Genomic DNA, 14537 nt, shown 5'->3' with positions numbered 1-14537 from the left:
TGAACTAAGCCTGGGAGTATTGGCCTAATGGATAGACTTCTGTGTACCAGCCACAGGTTAATCATGTGTCACAAGGTGTGTCATTTCATGACTATCTTTAACAAGTGGGTCAGACTTCTCATAAGGTATAAATACAACCTTGAGACCCTCACACAAGTTGCTATTGCTTAAGAAATGGATAATTAGCAAAGTAGAAAAATTGTGCTCTGAAGTACTCAGCTGGAACCACAGTTCACAGCTCACTGATGTTGAAGCTGTGGTCGCTCAGTTCCCTGTCAGACCTAAGGGCTGAAACCCTTCCTGCTTCCAGCAGGAATGACAAACCTTATATATGGTGATGTAATTATGATGTAAACTGGCACCAAGACAAATTGTACTGTAAATTTGAAAAATTTCTAGCACTGATCTGATGTGATCCAGAAAATCTCCCACATTTAAAGTATATTTGTACCACAAGTTAAATAATGGTGCCAATTTTTCTGCTGTTGATAGTTGGGGAAGCTTCATTAATTCCCATCGCAGCAATTTTCAAGGGAGAACTTAGTTCAGGGCTTTACAGGATCAAGCTGTTCATTGGAAAGAAAAGCTTAATGGATTGAACAGGTAAAACAACAAAGAAACACTAATACCAGAGGGATTGAACACAGGATTTATTTCACAACTCAGTCAGTGGACAGTGTGGAAGGTCATTATTTTCTCTATGACACTCATGTATTAGCCAGACCTCTATCTATTCATATTGTTTTCTTCCATTACATGTATTTTTTGATCCATTGTAATAATTTACTTTGGCTTCTAGCTCCAAGCACAGAATGCAGTTTCCATTTTATTCCAAATAATATTGGCTTGTTGCTAGGGGAGTGTGCTGATTTCTTTTACGATTTCTTTTCCTCACCACATCTGTGTGTAATTTTTTTATTTATCATCTCCCTAGGACATTTTCCCTGTGAGAAACCCAAATGTGAAATGCTGCCTTTTCAGATCTCATTTGGTGTTCATGCAAGGAGCATTTCCTAAACATACATACATAAAAGGATTTTACCAGCTGATGTTTATTACCAGGCATAAATGCCAAAGTGCATGTGTGGATGGGTCTGCACACTCTTCTGTTACCTGTTAGTGAACAAGCAGATCTGAATTTAAGGGCAGGTGTGAATTAACTTGAGGGAGTGACTTAAGGGAGACTGTTCATGCTCCTGGTTGCTCCAGACCTGTAAGGTCTTGTGCACTGAGTATGCAACCTGCTGCTTTGTGCTATTTCACCCTTGCAAAGAGTTTGAGGCGTGAGGCTTGAAACGGTGACTGCCCTGCTTTGGCTGTGTTGTGACTGTGACGGGGTCGAGGGTAGTACATCCATTTCTGATTTATCTCCCCGCTATAATCTTACACTTTTGTTTCCCCACAGTTTTAGCTGCGGTCTTCACTTCCATGCTTACAGTATTTCCCTCCCTTCCCAGAGGACAGCTACATGCGATTTTGAAGATAAGGTTGTCTACTACTGCTCTTCATGGCTACCGGTAGAACTCGTGCAGTTTGTGTGAGACTTCAGCCCTGATGTTTTAATTTTACACTTTAAACTCACTGTTTGTCATCTTGAATTACGTGTGAAAACAGGCATGTAAACTTCTTGCATCTGCCGACTGTGATTAGAAGTACTGAATTGTTACTTATTATTTATTGAATTATTACTTCCTCTCCTCTCCTCTCCTCTCCTCTCCTCTCCTCTCCTCTCCTCTCCTCTCCTCTCCTCTCCTCTCCTCTCCTCTCCTCTCCTCTCCTCTCCTCTCCTCTCCTCTCCTCTCCTCTCCTCTCCTCTCCTCTCCTCTCCTCTCCTCTCCTCTCCTCTCCTCTCCTCTCCTCTCCTCTCCTCTCCTCTCCTCTCCTCTCCTCTCCTCTCCTCTCCTCTCCTCTCCTCTCCTCTCCTCTCCTCTCCTCTCCTCTCCTCTCCTCTCCTCTCCTCTCCTCTCCTCTCCTCTCCTCTCCTCTCCTCTCCTCTCCTCTCCTCTCTGTTATGGCCACATATACCACATGTACCAGAAACATTTCCTAAAATGCAACGTACTATATGTTGGTTTTCTTTGCCTCCTTGCAAGGCAGAAGAGTCAAGCATTTTGTTTAGGACCTATCAATAAACATTTGCATTCATGAAGAAAAGGCTTTCCTGATCCCCTGTATTTCCAGCATATTTCCAGCCTTTCCTTCTATTTGGCAACCTCCTGGCAGCATCCTCAGCCCACGCAAGATGCAGGATTCCCAAACGGCAAGCTAGCCACCTACAAGTTTACTTTGACTCTCTTCCCACTAACTTCGGTGGCAGCAATTTTTGCTGTTCAGAGATTTCTCTATGATTAGGTTTGTTCCTTTTCTCCTTTCCTGCAGATCTTTCTCTAGAGCAGAAATTTCCGTCTCTCTGGTGGCTCGTCTGTTGTGTTGAACTCCTAGCTTGTTTGCTGTTTCTTGTCAAGTCTCTGGCAGCGTGAATGAAGTCTAAGAAGGGTTGAGGGGAAATTGAGGCTTATTTTCAGTTTATTTACATTAGTTTCATTCAGGAGCAACACCAGGGCATCCCACAGAGCTTGGTCAGGGTAGAGGTAGTGTAAAGGAGGGGAGAATCAGTCCCTCCGGATCCACATTTGGGCTGTGCAGCCGGTGTTGGTGACAGATGGGGATTTCCCCCTTTGGTTGTGAGGTCAGGGGCATCCCATTGACCATTTTCCTCAACTTCCTGCGGAAGATCCCACAAAATTCTGGTTTCTGTCTGACCTGTTTCTAGCAATAACCTCTGAGTGAAATGTTTAATTCATCCCCACCTAAATAATTATTAAAAAGTACCATTTCAGAGCAGGCAGGAAAAACGGTGCTGAAATATCTGAACTCGGACATTAAATGGCATGATCTCACGTTGCGCTTTGCAGCAACTGCCCACCTCCCCTCGAAGGGGAAAGCAAAGCTTTGCTCTTTGCAAAATTATCCTTTTGAGCTGGGAGGCGAGTCGGTGTGATTTTCCTCTGGCTGCAGGAGCTGTGTGTGCAGGGCAGAGTGGTGCTGTCAGCAGCGCCCGCCTCAGAGCCATCCCTGTCCTGAAGGAAGGTATGCAACCTACTTGTCTCTCTCTTTTTTTTTTTTTTTTGGTTGTGTGTGTTTTTTTTTCTTTCCTTTTGGCAGACGTCCTTGAGCATTTGAGACGGATGTGAGAGAGTTTTCAGTCCTCATGCAAAACAACCAACTAAACATAACAGATTACATCAGCTCAGGCTTTTCAATTCCTGGATGGCAGCAGAGTGCTAATCCAACCTTCATCCTGGATTTCATAAACTGAAACAGGGGAGGCTGGCAGGAGCAGCGCTGCCGGATTGAGGAAGCTGACGACGGTGCAGCATGTGGGCAACACGCTGTATAAAGCTCATAAACTTGTAGGCTGATGTGTGCAGCTACTGCTTTGGATTCTGTACTGCTGCTTCCCTCAGCACCAGGCACCGGGCTGAACATTAAAACCTGCTCTTTGGGACCGAGCATTGACCCCCGCAAGACATGAAGGTCTTCCTGCTGCTCACACTCCTGCTGACGCCCATGCACGCTGGAACCGCTTGGAGTGCGAAATATGCAGTAGATTGCCCCGAGCCCTGTGAGAGCAATGCGTGCAAAAGCACCTTGCGCTGTAAGCGGACGGTGCTGGATGACTGCGGCTGCTGCAGGGTGTGCGCGGCCGCGCTGGGGGAGACTTGCTACCGCACCGTCTCCGGTATGGATGGTGTCAAGTGTGGCCCGGGGCTGAAGTGCCAGTTTTACACTGAGGAGGATGACTTTGGTGATGAATTTGGTATCTGCAAAGGTAACGACCTTCACTTTGCATGCACCCGCTGTGGCAGTTTGACAGCAGCCGACCTGTAGGACTTGCCTCTTGCTTGGAAGGTCTGAAACAGGCCCCTAGCCAAGAAGAAAGTGAAAAATACCTGCTGGTATTAACAGGTGTTACACGTAGGAAGGAACAGCCTTGTTGATGGGAGAGTGTTGTTTAGACCTGGGGACACCTGTGAGGAAATCTGGATGGGTTGTGCACAGAGATAAGGCTTGTGACTGGGACTTTGGAGACACAGGTGCTAGTCCTGACCCTTCTGCTGAGCGGCTGGGTGCCTTTGTGTAACTTGCAGAGACCTTAATCTTGCACGTCCAACCTTGCCATGGGACGTTGTCGTGCCTCATTCACTCCTGCCTCTGAGGTACCCAGCTGCTCCGGGGATGTGGTCAGGGGAGGCAGAGACCCTCCTGCGTGACGGGCAGGGATAAAGAGCAGGAGCTGGAGGGGAGAGGAGCAGGCAGCCACTGCTCCCAGCTGACGCCAGGTAGGCTGCATGCTGATGTCTTTCGTCATGACGGCATTTTTCAATTAAGAGCTATTGTTGTTCTGTGCAAAAAGGACAATCTTCTAAAGGAGAGGGGGTATCAAGCTGCTGAGAGGTAGGAGGAAAGCTTTTAAAGTAAGTAAAACTGATGCTTTGCAAAGCGTGGAAGCAGTGAGTTTTCCTGTGTTCGTGTACCACTTCAGTAAGCAGATACAGATATGCCTCTGAATAACTTCCTTAAACACAGAGGCGTTTTGGCAGTTAAATGTTAGGAGTATTAATAGTCTCAGCTCAAGGCATGACTTAGGACCAGACGCTGCAAAAATCATTCAGGATGACTTGCATAGAGCACACGTTTATTTACGTTGGTATGTAAAAATGTATTAATGTGCATGTTTGAGGGTGAAACTGAAAACACTCCTCTTGTCTCTAAAGGTTAGAATTTACGCATAAAGATAGTAACTTTGGTGCACCCACCAAAATAGTATTTTCCAGAGATAGCTGACTGATCTTCAGTGTATTAAAAATGCTGCAGTGCAAGGTACCAGCTCTAGTTCTTTTAACAGTTTTTTGAACTATTCTGTACTTTTCAATAACCTCATGTAAATGTATTTTCAATAGAAAGCTTGAAATGGGAAAAAAGCAACACTGAGAGACATGAGATCTGAATCTCTGTAGCTGAGTCTTGGAAGCTCTGTAGAAAATGTAAAATTCTTTCTCCCAGTGAGTCAATGAAAACTCTCTCATTGATTTCAATAAAGCCATAGCTAAACTTTAAGTTGGTATTTAAAGCTTGTATTCCCCATATACAGATTTGCACTAGATGTTATAGATATATAATACTATATATATATCTCATTTCTAATTATTCTTTTTAATCTCTGATCAGCTCTGAGATATCAGCTCTGAGATAGTGCAATCTCTTTCTGTAACTATGTGAACTTCATCAGACCAAGTATTATTATTTTAAGTATGCATTTATAACCGTGATAGTAGATCACTCACTCATTTTAATAAATTTCATGCTTGTAATAATTTATGTAGCCAGTGTGATTGGATTCTCTCTAATGTGACTGATTTACTTTAGAGTTGTAGATAAATAACCTGAGTTCTCTTTTCTTTAATTTCTTAATTCTAGAATGTGTAGAGTATGCCCTGTGTGTGTCTGAGCAGTTTTCTGAGTATTAATTAATATTTTTGGTGGTTCTTATCTAAAAAGTGTTATAAGAGTGTATCGTATTCTTATCAGTAACAATGTTATTATCATCCAAATCAGACTAAGGAAGAAAGGTGCTTTGTCCTTCTATTTGTAAATAGACTCTTAGTTTGAGACATTTCTGTCACAGTGAGAGTCTGCTCTTGTTTCACTTAAATCATGGTAGGCTACTTGCTAATTAACGTAGGAGCAGGCTCCTGCTGAACATAACCTTTGAACGGCAGAATTGACTCAGATCTCTCAGTTTCACCAGACCTGACGAGCATCATCAAGGCCAGGATTACTGCACATGGAGCCAAGCGCTGTGGACTCAGGCTTTTTTCCACTCTGTTGTGCCCAGCTTTGCAACCCACATCGCTGAGCTGGGTGGCTGAGCAGCCACAACACGCAGATTAATGCCCCATGCTGTCAGCCCTCGCAGCTTGTCTTTCAGGGAGGACTCTGCACAAGCAGACTATTTTTTTTTTTTTTGGTCAGGATCTGGGTTTTGCTTTATGTGAACAAACTGCTGATCAAAGAGCATCCTTGGCTGGGATGCTTCCCCCTTGCTGGGGAAGGTGACAAAGCTCAGTGAGGTCCTCTGAGCTGGAGGGAGTCACTGCACAGTGCCCAGGAGGGAGCTGGCTGTTTTTAAAGTGCTTTTTCTTTACAAATGTATACCCATTGGGCATGCAGAGAACTGTCAAATGTTGGCCTCATTAGCCTGATCTTCCAGATAGTCTAGGTTGTATAGCAAAACTACATATTTGCATTGATTCAAGAGGAAACTGGGCAGAGAAGGACAACTGTGTTGTGGGTTGTTAAATGCACAGAAACCATGTCTGGTTTGGGAATTCCCAGAGCTTGAAATGGGAGAGAAAAGGAAGACATGATAGGGAGGTGTCACATGTGGTAAGTCATGACAGGAAAGTATCATATGTGCTATGATCATCATTTTTCTGAAGTATTTTGTGGCAGCATGGGCTAGATGGATCCTTGGTCTAACACAGAATTCATCTGCTTTTAGGACTTGAAAGGGAAACTCTCTGGGACTTCTCATTTAGGGTGACCATACACCCTGGGTTGGAAAGGATAGTTTGAGCATACAGATCCTTCTCCTGCTACACCCTAAACACCACTTGGGATGATCTCTTCTTGGGTGGTTTGGAAAGAGGATGCTGGAACTGGATTTTCCTTGTCTCCATCATTTAAGCTTGGGTCCTGCAAATGTACAAACAGCAAAAGAGAGGAAAACAGAAAAAGAGAGGATGAAAAGTGTTGTGACACCAGGCCTAAACACTCTGAAGCATTACACAATCTAGCACAGGCAAAGCATCCCCTATCAAGCAATCTATATCTGTCATGGGATGGGGCAAACCTTCTGCACCTGATTTAATCTTTGCCAAGAAACTTTAGTTTCCAACCTGACACCTGCCTTCTGGTGCTTCTCTGCCAGCTTGCTCAGGGATGGGAGATCAGAAATGGGGCAGTACATGGCCAGATGCAGTATATCAGCAGACAGACCTTCTAGTGCCGTGATCCTTTTTGAGCACACTTACTCGCTAGGCTGAAGATGTGTGTGAGCTTGCTGCTGCTGGCCAGCGGAAGGCAGACCTTTGAGTAGTCTTTTCATACATGCACATCCCTGCACATCCCTGGGAGCGTTCCTCACCTCGCCGGGGTTTGGGGACAGGAGGATGCACTGCCACCCTGGAGAGCTCCTCAGGGTCATGCTGGTGGCTGTCTCCCAGCTGGTGCCGTGCTCCTGCTGCAGGCAGCCTCGGTGTGGGCAGCTCCGAGTCCTGAGGGTCCCCCAGGTTAGGTAATGTCATGCCCAAGCAGTGGGCTCAGAAACTTTTGGAAGTGTTCTTCTCTAAATGCAATACTAATCCTTTAATGACATCCTCTGTGATTACATGTTCGCATATGCATATTGCTTTATATTTGCAATTTAATACTACAGCAGTTTCAGGCCAGCTATTATATGCAGGCCAGCTATTGAGAGTGCTGAGTTGGATCACTGATGACTGCAGTGCTATACGGCCTTCTCTATTTTTTTTATTTTTTAATTTTATTTTCAGAGTGTCCCTACGGTACCTACGGCATGGAGTGCAGGAAAACCTGCAATTGTCCATCTGGCATCTGTGACAGAGTAACTGGGAAGTGCTTGAAGTTCCCGTTTTTTCAGCTGTCTGCTTCAAAGCCTCCAAATCGACGAAAAATAATTTCACACACAGGTAAGACTTGGTGGGGCAGGCGATTTTAGCAGAAATTGCCTTGTATGTGATCTACTAGCACGCTGTGCATGCTGTGCATGAGTGGTGTGTACTTTGGTGGACCAGTGCAAACAGCTAACAACACAAGCTACGTAGCTTTTTTTTTTTTTTTTTTTTTTTCTTTTTCTTTCTTTTTCCTTGTTGGCAGCTCTCTTAACATAAGGCAAGGATTTATGTGAGCTGTAAAACATGGTAAAAACATTTTGAACTACTAACATGGGCAAAATACTTTGCAGCTGTTGAATGCACTAGCAGTGCGATGCCACCTGTGCAAAGGGAGGATACACTAGGACTTGCATTAGCCACTTCAGATGAAATCCAAATACAATTTCACTAGATTATTTTACCACTGTCAGCTATATACAGTAAAAATAATATCTTTTTCTCATTAAGACAGAGTTTTCTACTTTTTCAGATGTCAATGAGCTGTTTTATGAAATGCCTTAGTTTAATTATTCCAATATCTTTGGAATAAATTATTATGTTTAAGACTGTTTGTGAAGCCTGTAACAGATTTTTCAAGATTTTTTTTTTTTTTTTTTTTTTTTTTTTTTTAAGATGTGAAAAGCTGGAATATTTTTTTTTTATAGCTGTGATTAATTTTTCTTCCTCTTTTGACTCTTTTTCTTGATGACACTGAGGTATATCTAACCAAACTATGTTTACCCAAAATTTAAACACAATCAAAATGAAAAGAAATACAAGCATTTTAAATAAATATCAGAGACTTAATCCTAGATCTTACTGGCTTCTTTAAAATTTCACCCCAAAGTTTTTGAATTATATTTCTCCTCCTGCTGCAGTTTGCTTGCCTTGTTTTGATTTTCTCCTGTTATATTAAAGTATCTAGAGTTTGTTGCCTTGGTACGTATCTTCCTCCCCCTCTTTAGTTAGAAAAGGTTAGACAGAAACAAACTGCTTGAGCCTATGCTCCTACTACTTTTAAAAGGATTTTTGAAAAACACTTTGCAAGATGGATCAGTCCTGATCCTTCCTGATTTTCCTGTGTGATTGTGTTCTTTTGCCTTTATTATTAGGCACTAAGACATCATGAAAATCATTCCTGTCTTGTTTTTTTTTTTTCTGTGCCTAGTCTATACTCCAGATCTTCCCAGGTAGCCTGTTTTCCTCAGTGCTTCCACCCCTTTCCTCTTCCTCGAGTTTTGTCCCAAGCCTTCAGCACGCTCAGTGTTCACCACGTTGCCTGATAGGAGCCAGGACGAAATCCTGACCCCATGGAAACAAATGGAACTTTTTCACCCATGTAAAGATTTCATGCTGAAATCTGTCCCTCAGAAGTTCATCACTGAACCAGGACCTCTGTGTGCAGTAGTTCATGGGATGACCATGCAAGATTTGATTTGATTGTGGTCTTCAGAGTCAGCTCTGTAACCCAGAACAGATTCTCAGCTAATTAAAACAGCTGTGAATGCTTCTGTATTTTAATTGGATGAGTTTCTGACACTAATTTATATAGGCATTGTGGCTACATATGCTCTAGTGAATTAAAGGGTGCCAAAGTGTGTTCCTGTGTATTGCAATGTGATCACCTTCTTTGTCAAACAGTAGGGCAGCAGTTGGCGTGCCCCAGGCCAGCCAGCCCTGCCAAGCAGCCTCAGCCGCAGCTCAGGAATTAGCGTGAGCCAGGAACCACTTCCAGTAGACAAATGGGATATCTTTTACTTTTTTATTTTTATTTTTTTTGGAGCACAAGAGAGCTTAATGGCATGGATCAAGCTATTGTATGCCAGCTGGCCTCAGCCACAGAATAGTTGCAGGCATCTTTAATTTACTGCTGTAGCTATCCCTGTGAGGATGTGTGGTTTGGTCCCATGTCACATATGAGTGCTACAGTGAGAACTGGAAACTGAACTCAGGTCACCTGCCTTATGCTTAAACTATTAGAAAACACATCTGCCTTGTGCCATAATTTAGCAGAAATTTTATGACTGGCTAACTGGAGGCATTCAGCTTGATTCCTGCAAGAAGAGTTGTCAACTGACCTTTTTCTAGGTGTTCCCCAAGACAGAAACATTGCTGCAGGAAAATATTCTATTTTTCTCATTATTATGAAATTTACTATTTTTTTTTTCTTAATTATATTTTCAGACAACGACATGGCATCAGGGGATGGCAATTCTGTAAAAGAGGAATTTGTTAAGGAGAAAGCAATTCGGTCTCCGGTAATGAAATGGCTAAATCCTCGCTGATATTTACTGACGCTAGTAAGACTGTCAAGTGAATGCATTTCTCACAGATTATTGAATATGCAACAACACACTTTAAGAACAAAGTAGATCTATATCATATGAAAATGTAACCTCTGAAGGCCAATTGTGATTCTGTTTTTCATGAGAAAAAATGTTTACTTAAAAATAGACTGTACAGTGTATATGATTTTTGATATTTGTTTTGATAAGTATTTGAACAGAGAAACATATTGTGGATTGCTGAATGTATAGTAATATTGAAAAAAAAACAACAAACCACAACACAATTCATTTAAATAATGACAAAGGCTGATTCTTGCAGCCTCAGGCCAGGAAAGCTCTCACTGAATTAAGTGGACAGTTTGGGTGTGTGAAACTATTGCAAAAGAAATGCACATCAACAAATGCCAGGGTAGAAAGCAATGCCCCTCCTGAGTCACACTGACAAGAATAATAAATAACAATGTAGGAGCACAGAAGTGTGAATGAAATAAGCCAATGTTAGTCACCCATAATTTTCTGTTTCTTTTTTTTTTTTTTTTTTTTTTTTTTTAATTTGGTGACAATCCCTTGGAGATAAATACACCTTTCTTCAGGAAGAAAACACACAGCATTAAAGCTTATATATTATGAAAAACTTAGCTGAGATACTGCAGTCATATATTGTATTAAGGTGATTTCTAAAGTTGAATTCTGTACAGAGAAACATGCTCAGTAAATTATACAGATTTGTAGAGGATAATCTGAAAAGAAAAAAAGCTGTTTAGCATTATTTAAATGTATATGTTTCTATAAAGCAGCTATTTTGGTGCCATTAAGGCAATACTTGCATTCCTTGGGGAAGACTGGGATCAAGGCCAGACATCAGCAAATGGGTCTTTGTACTTTCCATCCTCATCATTGGCTCCTGCCCCATAATTTATCTACTTTAGAGTGCTGTAGGAACTGTCAGTCCATCATTCAGCCCAAACTGGATTATGAATTTGTAACATAATAATCTACACTTTGATGGGTTTTCTAACACATTTAGAAACAACCAGACCCTCAGACAATGGAAATGAATGCAGCTATATCTGAGTGAACCTGGATTGCATGAACTGCCACCTAAGGCAGAGCACGCTCATTGGAAATGCAGTTTGAATTGAATTATTTCCTCTGAAAGCAACGTGAGCTTTGGCAGTGACCTCAGTGAGAGAAGGCGCATGCAGTACCACAGGCAAGGTTTGGTGCAGAGTCTCAAAACATAACTTAAAACTATTAACAGGAAACTCCAAAGACTTTCAAGAGTCCAAACCCTGATGCAAAGCCAGCTTCAGTGAAAGCAGTGTGCTCTCAGCTGGGAGGGAAGCACTGAGCCGCGCCGTGTCAGAACAAAAGGACAATAACAGCAGCAAACATCCAGACATCAGTAGGGCAGCACAGGTCCTCTTGCCATGACAGTCCAAGAAACATAAATACAAATCTTGAACTAGCATATACCACATTTTAACCTGTAGAGAGATAGAGAGAGCATAATATTATCTGGGGATATTTATAGGCAACGATATTGCTTCTCATCTATTGATATAAAAAGTAATCTTTTCTCAATTTCAGTGAGAGCAGGATCAAAACCGTGTTCCTTCAGCAGACTGAAGAGAATTATTTAAAGAATGTAGTAAATATTTGCATACATTATTACTATTTTGCAAGTGTCATAAATGACATTATGAGTTCTTGAATGTAAATCTAATAAGCTGGTTGATTTTTAAAAGTATATGTTATTATTGTTCAATAAAAAAAAACAACAAAACATGACTGAAAGCATCACTGTTGTGCCTATCCATTAATGACAGAGCAAGATTGGTGATGGCAGAGCCACTACGCATGGAAGCTCAGCACAGTTTTGCTCCCAAATCCATAGAAGTACTTTTACATTGCCTGCATCTACTTGAGTGAATTTGCTGGGGACCATTCTTTGCTGAAGCTGAGTGGCAGGGAATGGCTTGTGTCCAGAATGGCTTGTGTCATTGTCTTTCAACCACCTCCACCTCCAACACAAGGTGTCTGGGCCCAGACTGCTCACTGGGAATGGTCCCTCCCTGGCTGATCCCTGAGCACATGAAAGGTCTGGGAGCCCTCTCACAGGTCAGGCCACTGCCACGCCAGGGACCAGTGGCTGTGATTCCCTGGCATTGTTTGATTTACCCTATGGGTGTAACCTATAGATTTACACGTAGCAAATAAAGGATGAAAGGAGAAGGAGGGAGACATCTGCAAACCATTTAGGGACGCTTTCTTTTCTTTTCCATCCAATTTATAAAATTCTTTTGTATTTCTTCAGCTGCCCTTGTGAGAGATTGATCCACACACAATAGCTTCCAACGTGAAATTATAATGGAAGAAAATTGTACCCATTATCATTTGAAACTTCTACCTGCTGGTACTAGTGGCAGTGAAATTAATGTCGTAGAAGGAATGATGCAAATGATGAAATGAGGATTATGGGACCAAGGCTCTTAGCCTGCCTCTCTATTTTCTACTTTTTCATCTTTTGACCTTTCTTTTCACATCTGTACTGGCTTCCCACTGCACACTCACAGAATCACAGAATCATCTAGGTTGGAAGAGACCTCCAAGATCATCGAGTCCAACCTCTGACCTAACACTAACCAGTCCTCCACTAAACCATATCCCTAAGCTCTACACCTAAACGTCTTTTAAAGACCTCCAGGGATGGTGACTTGACCTCTTCAATGGGCAGCCCGTTCCAATGCCTGACAACCCTTTTGGTAAAGAAGTTCTTCCTAATATCCAACCTAAACCTCCCCTGGCACAACTTTAGACCATTCTCTCTCATCCTGTCGCCAGGCACGTGGGAGAACAGACCAACCCCCACTGGTGGGCCACCAGTTCATGAAGTTCATGAAGTTCATGAAGTTCTTGAAGACCAGTCTGAGGGCTGCCCAGCCTCTCCTCCCACAGCCAAGTCTTTCTGGGCTGTTTTGGGGCACAGCACAAGCATCTCTGCCACCTTTGCTGGTAGGTGCCACCTGGGATGGGAAAAAGAATGGCAGTCTGTCTGGATGTGAGAGTGCTAAGTGCCATTTATGAAGAGGATGTGGGGTTAGACGGATCTTCAGCCTGTCCTAGTATGACCATTTTAACTCGCTCCTGCATTGTCCTGTTCACTGAAGTAAGCAGCAGTATTGAAAGATAGCTCTACTTTACCTAATACCAGAACTGAGACCAGTTACTATGCACCTACTGTGTGAAATTTTCAGGTTTCTGGTGTCCCATTATTTGCCTTTATGAGTTGGCCGAGTCCGATTTCACCTTCTGCTTAGGTTGTGTCCACCCTGGCAATCAATAAAAGCTTTCTAAAGTAGGGGGAGGAAAGGTTCAGGAGGGAAGCAGATACTTTCACTTCTTTTCTGTGTACTCTAATTTCATACTTACTGTTGGACAGTATCAATATTGCCAGCCCCAAGCTTTCGGTTTCTGTTGGGAGCCAAGTCCTAGAAATCAAGATACCAAATTCAAAATCTTCCAGGATTTTAACAAGTGGCTACCGATTTCTGAGTCTACTTGTGCACACTCGTAAACCTTTTCCTGCAATAAGTTTATTGTGAGGGAAATAAAGTCTTTTCTTCACCCACCACCCCTCAAATATCTTTTTTAGACATCAACTGATGTTCTTAACAAATTATGTATGGATAGATCCTGGCCTGAAAGCAAACTACTCAGAAATGGGATATTTGTAGTACAATTTTAAGGGGTGATAACATTTCCTGTTCTAAGACAAGCTGTATGTCTGTACAAGATTGCAAATACTTCAATATATAAATAAGAAAGAAAAAAAAAAAAAACATAATACAGTGTTTTAAAACCAGAACCCATTTTTGTTCCTTTTTTTGTTAAATGCTGTCCTGGAAATGTAATGTTGGTCCAGATGCCATCAGTTTCCCAGGTGCAAAGTGGACCAGGACATACCAAACTGCAGACTTGCATTCTCCTTGTGAGCTGATGTTTTTCTTATGCTTATAAAGCCTTATCATGTTCAAAGCTGAAAACTAGCAATGTAAATTTCCTAAATGCCTTCAGAAAACCAAGAACTCGACCCCTGCCAAAAGAAACTAAGTTCCTGAAACTGGACAGTACTGCCTGGGTTTCCTTTGAAAAAAAAAAAAGAGAGAGAAAAAAAATGAGGAAAAAAAAAGCCATGTGCTTGAAATATGTAAGAAAGAGCTATACAGGAGTTAAAGGGAAGCTGCATAGGAAGCAAAGCAAAGCCCAAAATAAAAAGCAGGAATAGAAAACTAAAAATAACAAACAGGAAAGTGTGACACAGCTGCAAGGGCTCTTGTGCATTCTCCCTCAGTATTGTACCTTTTTTTTTTTTCAGGAACATACTAATATTGTGTTTGGATTTCAATGGCATTCCAATCCATTATTTGTTCTTCAAAAATAGATGTTTCTCTTGTGAGGAAGAAAGATTTTTTTCAAGTAATGTTCATATGATTTTGGCTGTCCTAAT

The 14537-nt window shown here is 42.1% G+C and overlaps 1 protein-coding gene across 1 annotated transcript; it reads left to right on the top strand.

The window, feature by feature from the left end:
• The first annotated feature begins 3171 nt into the window (after positions 1 to 3171).
• On the top strand, positions 3172 to 11827 carry ESM1 (endothelial cell specific molecule 1). The gene is made up of 3 exons (XM_068666027.1): positions 3172 to 3832; positions 7620 to 7775; positions 9924 to 11827. Exons 1-3 carry the CDS (start codon positions 3532 to 3534, stop codon positions 10022 to 10024), a joined length of 558 nt encoding a protein of 185 aa, XP_068522128.1. The 5' UTR covers positions 3172 to 3531; the 3' UTR covers positions 10025 to 11827.
• The last annotated feature ends 2710 nt before the right edge of the window (positions 11828 to 14537 follow it).

Source organism: Anas acuta, chromosome Z (genome assembly GCF_963932015.1).
Source record: "Anas acuta chromosome Z, bAnaAcu1.1, whole genome shotgun sequence".
NCBI classification, from domain to species: domain Eukaryota; kingdom Metazoa; phylum Chordata; class Aves; order Anseriformes; family Anatidae; genus Anas; species Anas acuta.
The sequence above is the reverse complement of the archived record's forward strand: the minus strand, read 5'-3'. Positions and strand labels throughout refer to the sequence as shown.

What these genes read in the sequence shown, in the direction of transcription:
- ESM1 (XM_068666027.1), top strand. Translation starts at nt 3,532, where the DNA reads ATGAAGGTCTTCCTGCTGCTCACACTCCTGCTGACGCCCATGCACGCT. An exon ending in TGAATTTGGTATCTGCAAAG is followed by an intron (nt 3,833 to 7,619) that starts GTAACGACCTTC and finishes TTTTATTTTCAG; the next exon opens with AGTGTCCCTACGGTACCTAC. An exon ending in AAAAATAATTTCACACACAG is followed by an intron (nt 7,776 to 9,923) that starts GTAAGACTTGGT and finishes TTATATTTTCAG; the next exon opens with ACAACGACATGGCATCAGGG.